The following is a 15010-nucleotide window of genomic DNA, read 5'->3' as shown; positions in this document are numbered from 1 at the left end:
AGAGTGGTCAAGGGCTTCCCAGTAGTCGTCAACACTTCCCCTTGAGGGTGATGCTGCAGGAGTACAATCCAGACGCTCAGTGGAATCGCGGTCGGTTTAACCCCGGCAGGTGGATCCCAGGGAATTCTGGGAAGTGTAGTCCCGACGCTCAGTGGAGTCGCGGTCACTTTGGCTCCGGCTGGCGGGTCCCGGGGAATTCTGGGAAGTGGAGTCCAAACACGGTGGAGTCGCGGACACTTCCGCTCGGGGACTGAGGTTGCTGCAGTTTTTCCGCGATAGTTTGGGGCAGTTCCGCGCGTTGCGGACCCTTCTGAATTTCCTGGACCTACGCATTGGATCCTCAAAGAACTGGTGATCGAATTAGGGGAAAAGGGGCCTCGTCGGAGAGTAGAGGTTTGGAGGGGCAAGGGCCGCTGTTTGCGTTCTTGTCCGTGGCACCTTCTTGGGCTTGGGTCTGTCCTCGCGTCCCGGGGGCATTGGTACTTTGTTGGGTGGCGTCTCACCTGGTTTCGGGGTTTCCGGGGCTCTGAGCTCGCTCACTCCGCCCCCTGCACTCCACGCGCGTGGCCACTTATTCGCGATATAACGTTGGGGTGTTAATCTCCTTGGGTTTCCCGTTACTGTTCTTTAAAATGGGGACTTTAGGACCATCCTAATGGAATCGTTTTGGGAACTGGAAGAGGTAACACAAATGAGGGCCTTAAAGCAGTCCCTGTCACTTGGTGACTGGTGGTCTCTTGTTAATTTCCCACGAAGCCTGTCAGGTCCCCTGGTGGGGTCAGAGCTCCAGCTGCAGGGGCCTCGGTCCTTCTCCATGATCCCTGCAGGACGCTGGATGATGCTGGAAGCCTTCTGACCTCTTTTTAGGAGAGCGAGGGTTGCGTCCACTTTCATGAAGGGAAAGGAGCATTTAACTTTTATGGGGCACGGGGACGCGGTCAGGGTGTTTCACAGCTTTCTCCTTCCCCAACCCGACCTTTCCAAAAGAGCTGCAGGGAGGGACTTCTTGGCTTCTGAGGGCAAAGCTCTACGTGAGTGGTCCTTGGCTCTTTGACCGAGATGCTCACCCCAACCGAGAATGTATAGGTTGTGTCCTCGGGCATGGGGGTCGATAATAATTAAGTCTTAATTAGTAACTTCATTCTAAGGGCATTATACAAATAAATTTACGCCACACCGTGGCTCTGTGGAGAAGTATTGCTTTTTTCTGTTTTAAAAACGAAAGTGAGACACAGAGCGCATAGGCACCCGACTAGTGAGAGGTGGAGCTGGGGTTGGAACCTAAGCAATCTGGGTCAGAGCCTGATTTGATCTTCTCTTGGGATACGTTGTCATTGAGGCAGAGGAACTAGTTGGACTTAGGTGAGGAAAGCAAGACTTTAGGGGCTTGAAATTTTCTGAGTTTCTAAAAATGTTGTCAACTATTTTGTTTCAATCATTACAAATATTTTGTACTCTTATAGAACCATGTCATTGTAGAGCATTCTGTTTTTCTTTATTAAGAACAAAATGGGCCTGGCGCGGTGGCTTATGCCTGTAATCCCAGCGCTTTGGGAGGCCTAGGCGGGCGGATCACAAGGTCAGGGGTTCGAGACCAGCCTGGCCAACATGGTGAAACCCCGTCTTTACTAAAAAAAAATTACAAAAATTAGCTGGGCTTGGTGGTGGGCACCTGTAATCCCAGCTACTCAGGAGGCTGAGGCAGGAGAATTGTTTGAATATGGGAGGTGGAGGTTGCAGTGAGCCGAGATCCGCCATTGCATTCCAGCCTGGGCGACAGTGCGAGACTCCGTCTCAAAAAAAAAGAACAAAATGTTTTTATTACCCACGAATCCATGATGTAAAGATAGCAACTGTTAAGCTTGTAATGTGTTTCTTTGTTTTTGTATATTTATAGGTTTATTTGTGAACATTTAAAAATTTTTATAATTTTTTTCTTAATATTTCCCCCTTATGTGTTTAACTATGGAAATTTCCAAATACTGACAAAGAGACTAAACTAGTGAATTATCATGTTATATCATACTCATTAATCTCATTATTGTTATCATTTTTCCTACGACTGTTTCCTAAAATTATAAAACTTTTTATTTTCATATCATTTGAAACCTATAGAAAAGTTGCAAAAGTAGCCTAAGAAATTCTTATTTACTCCTTACCCACGTTTGCCAAGTGTTTACATTTTTCCTGTTTGTTTTGTTGATGACCATCAGCTGAATACCACCAGAAACATACCTGTAACCAAGACAGCTGATTATAGCTTTCTGCAGCAAGGAAGCCCACGTACCAAGGGCTGTCTTGGTAAGAGGAGGTTAGGAAGAGCTAGTATATGGTTTCACATAACATATTAGATAATTTTAGATTGTATACCAGATGTTATTTATTAAATATTAGATATCTATCCAAAGACTGCTAATAGTAGTTTATTGTAGTATCTATTATACAGTGCTAGATAACGTATTACTTCATGTTATGTACTCCGTGGTTCTATATTTAAATTTGTTCTGTTTTTCACTTAAGGTTCTTACAAGTGTCCCCTACCCATCTGCCACCACCACCCGTGTTCACAGTCTAATTTTATGCTTTGCCTTTGGTTGTCACATTTCCATAATCTTTAATCTTGAAGATTCTACACCCTTTGTCTTTCTATGCTTGATATTTTTGAAGAGTATAAGCAAGTTATTTTGGAGAAAGGCATTCATTGGGAGTTGTGTCTGATGTAATTCACGTGTGGGTTCAGATTATGCATTGTTGGTAGGGATACCACAGAAGTGGTGAAATGTCCTTTTCATTGCAACATAACAGGGTCCGAGTGATGTCAGCTTGTCTCTTCATTGGTGATCTCAACCTTGTCCACTTGGCCGAGATGCTGTTTTTCAGATTTCTCCACTATAAAGTTACTTAAAAAAAATCGAAAAGAATAAAGTTTCTTAGGAATAGATAAAATTATTAGTGGGCATTCAGCTGTAAAATGACCTTCTCCTCCATTTATTCTTTGTTCAACTACAAATATTCTATCAATATGGCCTTAGAATTGACTCTTTTTAAGTTAAATGATGTGTACGTTAACAATTATTTTTTCCAACCTATTGTATCATAGAACTTACTTATATCAGGTGTACATCCAGTGATAATTAGGCAGTTTGCTGAATGGAGTAACCATAACCACAATTCGGTGATCATTTCATGCTCATATTGATCTCCTCCTGCCTACTTATGGTTAGACTTCATTCTCACTCAGATCTGAAGCAATCACTAATCAGTTTTCTCCCTGTATGCATTTTCCTACCCAGACATTTTATAGAAATGGAATCCTGCAGTATGTGGTCCTTTGTAACTGCCTTCTTTCATTTCACAATAATGTTTCAAAGGTCCATCTATGTTGTAGCATGAGTCAGTACTTCATTTCTTTAAATTTCCAAATAAGATTCCATTGTATGGATAGACCATGATTTGTCTATTCATTTACCCACAGGAGGGCATTTTGGTTGTGCTGTTTTGGGTTTTTATGATTAATGCTCCTGTGAACATTCATGTGCCAATTGACAATACACATCCCTGTTGGTGGGTGGCATCCCTGGCCACCTTTTCATGTCTCTTTTTCTGCCTTTCCTGGCACTTTGCAGGCACAATTCTGCTTTCCCAGGAACTGCATCACTCAGGACTCTGCAAGTTTCCAGAAGTAAGAGGGAAAATGACCACGTTCAAGGTGGGTAGGACTTGCTTCTATTACTCTTAAAATTCCCTCTCAGTACTCAGATTGTCACAAGTTTTTCTCTGTCTTGGGAAGACTCAAGGAAAAAACAGACATTTGGGGATCTCTTGTGTACCATGTACTTCCTTTGTTACTTTTGAGTGGATTTTGCATTTGTTTTTACTTCTTGTTTTCTTGTATCATTTATTCTATGGAGTGGACAAGATTGTAGGAATGGATGATTATTTCACTATACTACTTCTCTGCTCACACACTAGCTATTTTTAATCCTGTGATACTCTTCCTCATGTACATTCATAACTGTATTTGTATTGGTGATATTAATCTAATTTAAATTGTACTCTTTGTATTTAATATTATATAATGTTCATTTTTAATGGTTGCACCCTATTCCTATTTAATCGATGTTCTTTTTTAATTACTTTATACTCTCAGACACCAGGAACTCAGTTTTGAAAGGCTACTTTTGATGTGTGCCATGTTGGCTGTTTTGTAGATAGAGTATCCATATGTGGCACATCACAGCAGGCTGTAACTGTGGCTTCACAAAAGGATTGCTGGAAGTTTCCACACAGGAAGAGTTAGATTCTCTTTCCCCCATGCCTGAGTCATGCCTTCTGTGTCTTTTATATACTGGCCTTTCTTTATTCCTTTATATATTAAGGAATTTGACCAAAGTAATATGTAAGCTATTTTTTTTTTTTTTTTTTTGAGACAGAGTTTCACTCTTGTTGCCCAGGCTGGAGTGCAATGATGCAATCTTGGCTCACTGCAGTCTCCGCCTCCCGGGTTCAAGGGATTCTCCTGCCTCAGCCTCCCGAGTAGCTGGGATTACAGGCATGCATCACCACGCCTAATTTTGTATTTTTAGTAGAGACGGGGTTTCTCCATGTTGGTCAGGCTGGTCTCGAACTTCTGACCTCAGGTGATCCACCTGCCTTGGCCTCCCAAAGTGCTAGGATTACAGGTGTGAGCCACCACGCCCAGCCTAACCTAAATTTTTTGTGCATGATAGTAGAAGATTTGCCAGTCATTTGTGTTTGTTTCTTCATTTACTCCTCAGAACAGCTGAATGAGGCTATTCTTATCTTCCTCTTAAACACATGAAATATGAGAAACCTGCTCAGGTTCAGACAGGAGACCAAGGGTCCAGAATATTAGCCATTTTCACCTTTTTACTCAGTTGAAAGAGAGAGAAAAAGAAAGAGAGAATTCTCCATTGAGGGGCCTGTGCCCTGTGGTGTGGGTGTCTGGAGTGTCCTGTTGAGTGATGACGTCCACAGGTGGCATTGCTCCTCCCTGGACCTACCTTGTAGGGGGGGTGTCTTCTCTTCCTGTCATGGTACCTCTTCCATGGCTCCCAGCACTTCAGGCACCCAAGGACAGCAATTACCACAGTCATTATAGAACATTTTAAAATTCATTATGGGAAAAGATGCCTTACACAATGTTACCAGAAAATGTAATAGTCTAAGGTGAAAATATTCACCATTTGGATATCTAAAAAAAGATACAATCCAAAATAAGAATCTTATGCACAGACTAGGGAAGAAAATCCAAAGAAATACGAATAAAGGACATTACCAGGAATGTATAGAAGGAGAAAAACAGATGTCAATAAATATTTGAAAAGATGGTGGTATTCATTTATAATCAAATAAGTGAGAATAATAAAACAAAATCATGGCCAGGCCTGTGACTCACACCTATAATCCTGGCACTTTAGGAGGCTTAGAAAGGAGGATTGTTTGAAACCAGGAGCTCAAGACCATCCTGGCAAACAGCAAGACTCTATCTCTACAAAAAGAAAAAAAAGAAAAAAACAATTTCTTCCTAATCAGATTACCAAAGTAATGGGAAAATTGATAACCTGCTTTTGGCTATGTTAAGAAAAACCAGAATAATGTATCCCCTTGAAAGATTTTGAAGTTAGGTAAAAAAAAAAAAAATTGAGAAAACATGACATAATCATAATTTTAAACATTCTTATTTTCTGACATTTTGTTATTTAAAACTTACTTTAAACAGGAGAGTAAGATCTACCTGAAATGATGTTCTTTATTGGATTGGTAATCATGGAAAAGATATAAAATTAAATATTCATTATTTAGAATAACAATAGATTGGTTCAGGCCGGGCGCGGTGGCTCACGCTTATAATCCCAGCACTTTGGGAGGCCGAGGCGGGCGGATCACAAGGTCAGGAGATCGAGACCACGATGAAACCCCGTCTCTACTAAAAATACAAAAAATTAGTTGGGCGTGGTGGCGGGCGCCTGTAGTCCCAGCTACTCGGAGGCGCCGAGGCAGGAGAATGGCATGAACCTGGGAGGCGGAACTTGCAGTGAGCCGAGATTGCGCCACTGCACTCCAGCCTGGGTGAGAGACTCTGTTTCAAAAAAATAAAAAATAAAAAAAAAATAACAATAGATCAGTTCCATGGAACACTATGCAGACATGAGATAAAATCAATAACAATAATTGGCAAAAATAAAAACAGCTAATGTTTATTAAGTATTCAGTCTGTGCTACACACTTTTCCCCAGTACCATATGTATATTCCACTGTTTAATTATTTAAAAACTATATCATGTGACAATCATTATACAGAGAGGAAAGTAATACATTCAGGCCAACTTGTCCAAGGTCACATGACTGGGAAGGGACAGAGCCTTATATACGTGCTCTGAGGCACGCTGGCTGCAGATCATGACATTCAATGTTGCGATTAATATATGTAGTTTTTGCCTTGAGAGTACAGAGGACTCACTACATAACTACTCACACGTGTTATCATGAACTTGTCAGTTTGGCAAATGTTAAAGAAAAACAATAATATCCAGCATTCGAGTTTGAGAGAGGAAGACAATGGGCATTATCAAACAAAGTCAAGACTGAATTGCTAAATGTTGCTGAGGGTGATTGTCAAGATTTATCAAAACATGTATATGTGTAGCCCAGGATGCCACATTTAGAGTCCTAGAGGGTTACTTACAAGGAGACTCAATGATTGCACGAAGTAAAAATACAGGAGGTCTTTTTCATCATTGCGTTTCTGGTGGAACTCAGGAAAATCAGTCATTGTCAGGATACAGACAGAATGAGTAGGAAATCTATGAGTTGACCTATGTCTCTCAAGATCCAAAACAATTTCCCACCCCTCCTCTCTGTCTGCTCAGTGCCACGCCTCTCCCAGGAATCTTTGGTGATGAGGTTGAGATTGCATATGTTTGATGCTGTAGGAGGCAATGACCTTCAAGGACGTGGCTGTGGTCTTCACTGAGGAAGAGCTGGGGCTGCTGGACCTTGCTCAGAGGAAGCTGTATCGAGATGTGATGCTGGAGAACTTCAGGAATCTGCTCTCAGTGGGTGAGGACAGGCACCCTCTGTAACAGAAAGTCAGGCCCCAGAAGTGGCTTTGTATCCTAGGGTACAAAGTTTCAAGTCTTAATTAGTAACTTGAACCTGTGGTTCAAGTTTGAGTGTGCAGTGAGAACCTAAATTTCTAGTAAATTTTACCTTGATATTACCTAGAATGTGTTGGGATTAAGCATGTAAGTTTGCCTGTTTGCAGGACATCAAGCATTCCACAGGGATACTTTCCACTTCCTAAGGAAAGAAAAGATTTGGATGATGAAGACAGCAACCCAAAGGGAAGGGAATTCAGGTAAGAATCAAGCAACTATGAATCCCCTGTATGTCTCTTCCACCTGTTTTACTTCTGTCCATGCTCAAATCCATTGCCCTGGCCTAAATGGCAAAACCTCTTTCTTGGATTATTGACAACCATCTTACACCTGGTGGCCCTGCTGCCCGCCTTCCCATCCTGACATCTGTTCTCATAGCAGCCAAAGTGATCCTTAGGAAATGTAAGTCAGATTGCCATTCCTCAGCTCAAAAGCCTGTTTGGCTTATTTTTATTAAAGTTACAACCTCTTTAATTGACTTTTAGAGACCCTGTGATCTGCTCCTCATCCCCTCCCTGCCACCTCTGTAACTGCATCTCCTGTCCTCTCCTTCTTGCTTTGTCTTTACCAGCCACTTTATTCTCCCTGCTGTTTCTCTGTCCTCCCAAGGACACTCTGTTATCTTTTGCCGGTACCCAGTGACCACAGACTGAGCAGACTGAGCGACAAACATTTATTATTTTTGTGTTCTTTAGGGATGAAGTCTGATACATCTCACTGGGCAATTATCAAGTTGTCTGTAGGGCTTCATGTTTTCTGGATGCTCTTGGAGAGAAGCCTTTACTTTGGTTTATCAGTGTCTAGGCACTGTCCACACTCCTTGGCTCTTGCTTCCCTTCCTCTGTCTTCAAAGGCAGCAACTTGCATCCCCATAGTCACGCTCCCTCTGCCACTCTTCTTATGCCTTCCTCTTTCACCTTTTGGGTCCCTTGTAATTGTTTTGATCACTCCTGGATGATCCAGGATGATCTTTCTGTTCTCTGGTTAACTGACTAGCAACCTTAATTGCATCTACAATCTCTATTCCCCTCCTGTATGACAACGTGATCATAGGTCCTGGGGACTGGATGTGGACATCTTTTAGGAACCATTATTCTGTCTCTACAGAAGCTTCTGTCTCAGCCCTTACTTGCTCATCTCAGTCACTGGGATACTCTGTCACCTCAAAACCTTCTGGCATCTCCTTCAGTTATTCAAGTTTCTTTTCAGTTTTAAAGTCATGAGAGAAGCCATCCCAAACCACTCTCTTTATAATTCCGTTCTATTTTGATTCTTCTTGTGCTGTCTTGTACCAAGTCTCATATACTTGTTTATCTGTCACTTCTACATGCTGGACTGTAATGTCTAAGGAATTTTACCTCTTCATGGCTGTATTTTCAGTGCCTAGAATAGTCCTGGTACATGGCAAGTTTCCAAATTTTTGTTAACCTGATATATGAGCTAATGAATGGGGTGACTTCACTGTCTCCTGGAATTATGGAGAGAGCTAATAAGTGAAACACAAACTACGGTGAAAGAGAGATATTGCAGAACATGTTTTTTGTCTTCCAATGGCCATGTATTTAATTACAACATTCTTAGATTCCGTTATTTGATTGCATTGTGTGTTTACAGTGGAACCACATCCCATGGAAACTTCTAAGCATTCTTTTTATTACCGTACTGAGCTATATGCCTTCCATGTGACTTATCCTGGAGCTTTTCATAGGAAGCATCTTCATTTCTGGAAAGAAATCATTTTTGAATGAGCATTCTGATATCTACTAGTGAGACAGCTCTTCTACAAGGGGAAAAATTTCTCCATTTTGTGATGTGTCAGATAATAACCAACTTCCCAGCTAGCTTTCCTTTGACAGATTTACCCATCTGCAGCCCATTTGCCTTTCCAAAGTCTGCATGCACGTCACTGACCCCAGGTTTCTCCTTCTCCTGGATGGGGAAGAATGAGGAAGAGAGCAACACAATTCACGCAGCTGAACATTGCCTATATTTCTGGTCATCTTTGTTCAAAAATATGTGTATTTCTGCATCTTAATTGTATACAGATTTAATTGTTAAAAACATAAAAGAATATAGATTTTACAACATAATTTTTTCTTTATTTTTTAGAGACCTAGTGGTCTATTTTCAACTTTATAACTTGGAAGGAATCAGGAAACTGCCCTCTCAAAATATCAACATCCTGAAAGAGACTCTCTCTTCTCCCCCAAAACCTCTTAAGTAACAGTGTGTTAAATATATCCATATTCCAGTGTGTACCATTGGGTACACATTTACCTATTACTGTTTTTCCAAGATTCAACCTTGGAAGTTAACTTTCCATTTGACTGACTTAATTTAGGACTTGGTAATATCCTGACCAAAGTTTTCAACATTTTTATGAGTGTGAGTCATAGTAAGAAACACATCTTTCACCATAACCAGGACAAACATTTTTCATGCATGTAGATGTCTATGGGTTACTTCAGTAGGCATTTCATGAAATGATACCTTTCTTGCTTGTCATGAAGATGTGATCATTTCTTTTCTAGTTCTTTTTTTCTAAATGCTCATTAGAAGGTTTTCAATTTATTTTACATCTCACTTTCTGTCTATATTCTTCCATTTGGAAATAAGTATAAAGGAGTATTTATATCATATATTTTCTGCCCTCTTTTTTCTTCCTTTTTGTTTTTTTTGAGACAGGGTCTCACCCTGTCACCCAGGCTGGAGAGCATTGGCATGATCTCAGCTCACAGCAACCTCTGCCTCCTGGGTTCACATGATTCTCATACCTCAGCCTCCCACGTAGCTGGGATTATAGGCGTGCACCACCACACCTGGCTAATTTTTGCATTTTTAGTAGAGACAGGGTTTCACCATGTTAATCAGGCTGGTCACCAACTCCTGGGCTCAAGTGATCTGCCCGCCTTGGCCTCTCAAAGTGCTGAGATTACAGACATGAGCCGCTGTGCCTAGCGTCTGCTCTTTTTTTTTTTTTTTTAAATGAGAGTCTAATATCCCCACATGGAACCAACCAGGGCATGACCCCTCAGGCATTCTTTTTATCCCAAGTGTTCTCACCACCTTTCATTGTCTCATCAGGAGCATCACCCTTTGTATACCCCTGTCAGGTCCAACCTTTCAGATTCCCATCAAAACAGGTTGTCTGTTTCTTACCTATTTCAGTTAACCAAATTATTGTTCACATCTACAGAAAAGTAAAATTAAAGATACATGTTATGTAAAATTCTTGTGTAGGAATATTATGAATATGTAGATATAAACACTCCTAGGCCTTTGATGTTATTGTGAAGAATTTAACTGGCTACACAGTTTAGAGCAAGAGTTTACAGAAGATCGCTCTCACTTCACAACAACTGCAAGTGTGGGGATTTCCCAAAACTACCTTCACATTCAGTAATTACCTAGAAAGATAAGCAAAACTCACTGAATGCTTTTATACTAAAAGTTACGCATATTTACAGGGTAGAGATGCACATTACATTTCACCAAGAGAAAAATAAGAAACAGTTCTGGGAAGTACCAAATGAGGATCTTGTATTGTATTCTCCCGATACAGTAGGATACGTTACATTCCCAGAATTAAGGTGTGACATAGAGTACAGCGAATCAGGGAAGCTCACCTGAGCTCTGGTTTTTTTTTTTTTTTTTTTTTTGAGATGGAGTCTTGCTCTGTTGCCCAGGCTGGAGTGCAGTGGGGTGATCTCAGCTCACTGCAAGCTCCGCCTCCCGGGTTCATGCCATTCTCCTGCCTCCACATCCCGAGTAGCTGGGACTACAGGCACCTGCCACCATGCCTGGCTAATTTTTTTGTATTTTTAGTAGAGATGGGGTTTCACCGTGTTAGCCAGGATGGTCTTGATCTCCTGACCTCGTGATCCGCCCACCTAGGCCTCCCAAAGTGCTGGGATTACAGACGTGAGTCACTGCGCTCAGCCGAGCCCTGGTTTTACGAGTAATTTTTGAGGCTCCATTACATAGCCATTATTTGTTGATTGATTCCCATGTGGCTAGGCAGTCTCCTGGGCCACTGATTCCATGTAACCTAAAGCCCCACCTTAAATCACATTGCTCTTTGTGACACGGGGGCACCAACCCCCAAAGGCGTGGCCAGCCACAACCCTAAATCATATTGTTTCACTTTCCAGTGACCTAGTTTTACTCTCAAGCAAACAAAGACACTCTCCTCAGGCATAAACTCCTAGTCATTACCTCTCAGATCCTGAGGAAAACATCCAGACCTCATTTTGAGTAAGGTTAATATCTTTACTTTGTAAGCATACACAATATAAACACAAATGTACCAAGTATTGATTATATTTTCTTTAAAGTTCGTTTTGATTCATATTTTATTATATACATAATTTATTAGTTTCATAATTTACCATGCAAGATTTTAGACTGATTAGGAAATTCACTAGGAAGACTAGCAGGTATAATCTTTGTATCATATTAATTTTATTATTGTCTTTTATTTTTATTTTATTAAAAATTTTATTTCAGTAGTCTTTTTATTTTATTAAAATATATAGTGGTTTTTGGTTACATGGATGAATTGTCTAATGGTGAAGTCTGAGATTTTAGTGTACCCATCACCTGAGTAGTGTACATTGTACCCAACTTGTAGCTTTTTATCCCTTACCCTACCTTCCACCCTCCCCATTTTGAGTCTCCATAGTCCATTATATCACTCTGTATGCCTTTGCATACCCATAGCTTAACTCCCACTTATAAGTGAAAACACGGTATTTGGTTTTCCATTCCTGAGTTACTTCACTTAGAATAACGGCCTCCAGCTCCATCCAAGTTGCTGCAAAAGACATTATTTCATTTTTTATGGCTGAATAGTATTCCATGGTGAATATATACCGTATTTTCTTTATCCACTCATTGGTTGATGGGCACTTAGGTTGGTTCCATTATCTTTGAAATTGTGAATTGTGCTGTAATAAATAATAGGCATGCAGGTGTCCTTTTGATGTAATGACTTCTTTTCCTTTGGGTAGACAGTAGTGGGATTGCTGGATCAAATAGTAGATCCACTTTTAGTTATTTAGAGAATCTCCATACTGTTTTTCATAGAGGTTGTACTAATTTACATTCACACCAGCAGTGTATAAGCATTTCTTTTCACCACACCCATGTCAACATCTGTTGTTTTTCGTAAGTCTTTTATTTCTACCAAGTATTTTACATATAATACTTGGTTTAGTTCGAAATTGGCCTCATCCAAACCGAAGATTATGGTGCACTTGAAAAATACAAACTGAATGTTGTCTATACTCATGAGAGTTTCATGCCATGGCCTAAGTGAAATTTTGATAACACCGAACAAAGGCTTTACTTGTCCTCATCTTTTAATTCTGTATTCTGATAGGAGACAAGATCCAAACTGAGATGGAGACTGTTTCAGAAGCAGGAACACATCAAGAGTGGTCCTGCCAGCAAATCTGGGAAAAAATTGCAAGTGATTTAACCAGGTCTCAAGACTTGGTGATAAATAGCTCTCAGTTCTCCAAAGAAGGTGATTTCCCTTGCCAAACTGGGGAAGGACTATCTGTAATTCACACAAGACAGAAATCTTCCCAGGGCAATGGATATAAACAGTCCTTCAGTGATGTCTCCCTCTTTGATTTTCATCAACAATTACACTCAGGAGAGAAGTCTCATACATGTGATGAGTGTGGAAAAAGCTTTTGTTACATCTCAGCCCTTCGTATTCATCAGAGAGTCCACATGGGAGAGAAATGCTATAAGTGTGATGTGTGTGGTAAGGAATTCAGTCAGAGCTCACATCTGCAAACTCATCACAGAGTCCACACTGGAGAGAAACCATTCAAATGTGTGGAATGTGGGAAAGGCTTCAGTCGTAGATCAGCACTTAATGTTCATTGCAAATTACACACGGGAGAGAAACCTTATAATTGTGAGGAATGTGGGAAGGCCTTCATTCACGATTCCCAGCTTCAAGAACATCAGAGAATCCATACTGGGGAGAAGCCATTCAAATGTGATATATGTGGTAAGAGCTTCTGTGGTAGATCAAGACTTAATAGGCATTCCATGGTTCACACAGGAGAGAAACCATTCCGATGTGATACGTGTGGTAAGAGCTTTCGTCAGAGATCAGCACTTAATAGTCATCGCATGATCCACACAGGAGAGAAACCATACAAATGTGAGGAGTGTGGAAAAGGCTTTATTTGTAGGCGAGATCTTTATACGCATCATATGGTCCACACGGGAGAGAAACCATATAATTGTAAAGAGTGTGGGAAGAGCTTCAGATGGGCCTCGTGTCTTTTAAAACATCAGCGAGTCCACAGTGGAGAAAAACCATTCAAATGTGAAGAATGTGGGAAAGGATTTTACACAAATTCACAATGCTATTCCCACCAGAGATCCCATAGTGGAGAAAAACCATACAAATGTGTGGAGTGTGGGAAAGGCTACAAAAGGAGGTTGGATCTTGACTTTCACCAGCGCGTCCATACAGGAGAGAAACTGTATAATTGTAAGGAATGTGGGAAGAGATTTAGTCGGGCCCCGTGTCTTTTGAAACATGAGAGACTCCACAGTGGAGAAAAACCATTCCAATGTGAAGAGTGTGGGAAGAGGTTTACTCAAAATTCACATCTTCATTCCCATCAGAGAGTCCACACTGGAGAAAAGCCATACAAATGTGCGAAGTGTGGAAAGGGCTACAATAGTAAGTTTAATCTTGATATGCACCAGAAGGTCCACACAGGAGAGAGACCGTACAATTGTAAAGAATGTGGGAAGAGTTTTGGCTGGGCCTCGTGTCTTTTGAAACATCAGAGACTGCACAGTGGAGAAAAACCATTCAAATGTGAAGAGTGTGGGAAAAGATTTACCCAGAATTCACAGCTTCATTCTCATCAAAGAGTGCACACTGGAGAAAAGCCATACAAATGTGATGAGTGTGGGAAGGGCTTCAGCTGGTCCTCAACTCGTCTGACCCATCAGAGACGCCACAGCCGAGAAACACCTCTCAAATGTGAGGAGCATGGGAAGAACATTGTACAGAATTCATTCTCTAAAGTGCAAGAAAAAGTTCACAGTCTAGAAAAGCCATACAAATGTGAGGACTGTGGGAAGGGCTACAACAGGTGCTTGAATCTTGATAAGCATCAGAGGGTCCACATGGGAGAGAAAACATGGAAGTGTAGGGAGTGTGATATGTGCTTTAGTCAGGCCTCAAGTCTTCAACTTCATCAGAATGTTCATATTGGAGAAAAACCTTAGTGATGTGATGGTGCAATAAAGTCTTCACTCAGTCTTCATGAATGCAATCTCATCTGAAAGTTCACAAAGGAGAGAAACATTAAAATATGAGGCACATAGTAAGCACTTCCCTTTGAGTACTTTATCTCTGAATCCATGCTGGTGATAAATTTCACCCATTCTTGGAAGAGGGAAAACATTTGTTTAAGATAACATCAGTGCTTCAGCCATAGCTCAGCATGCCCCAGTAGTCTCAGGACCACCATAATGGAGAATCCTTGTAAATGGTGTAATAAAGCTTCATTCAGAAGTTTGATAATTACAGCTATCATTCAGGAGACAGGCCTTAGAGTAAGAGTTCATGAAATTTACCAGACTCTAATGGTGGACGTGCCAAAATTGATGTCCACTAGAATGTAAGCTACATGTGTCTTTCTTTGCTGCTAAATCGTCACAGCCTTAACATTGATTAGCACTTTGTATGTGTTCAGTACTTGTTTGTTAAATCAATGAAAAGATAAAACATATGTATGGGTTTGGACACAATTTTGTGTATCCAAAAAGGGAAGCCTGCAAAAAAT

At 40.8% G+C, this 15010-nt stretch overlaps 1 protein-coding gene across 2 annotated transcripts; it reads left to right on the top strand.

Annotated features, from left to right (window-relative positions):
- Positions 1 to 357: 357 nt before the first annotated feature.
- Positions 358 to 14492, top strand: LOC116480564 (zinc finger protein 224). 2 transcript variants are annotated; one of them, XM_058426294.1, is made up of 5 exons: positions 358 to 682; positions 3627 to 3709; positions 6894 to 7083; positions 7289 to 7381; positions 12562 to 14492. In XM_058426294.1, exons 3-5 carry the CDS (start codon positions 6963 to 6965, stop codon positions 14448 to 14450), a joined length of 2103 nt encoding a protein of 700 aa, XP_058282277.1. In that variant the 5' UTR covers positions 358 to 682; positions 3627 to 3709; positions 6894 to 6962; the 3' UTR covers positions 14451 to 14492. The 2 variants fall into 2 exon arrangements, with proteins under 2 accessions (XP_058282277.1, XP_032028562.1); XM_032172671.2 differs by having other exon boundaries at positions 358 to 3709; positions 6957 to 7083.
- Positions 14493 to 15010: the final 518 nt, after the last annotated feature.

This window comes from Hylobates moloch, unplaced genomic scaffold (assembly GCF_009828535.3).
Source record: "Hylobates moloch isolate HMO894 unplaced genomic scaffold, HMol_V3 SCAFFOLD_13, whole genome shotgun sequence".
Taxonomy (NCBI): Eukaryota; Metazoa; Chordata; class Mammalia; order Primates; family Hylobatidae; genus Hylobates; species Hylobates moloch.
This window is presented reverse-complemented; position numbering and strand designations above follow the sequence as displayed.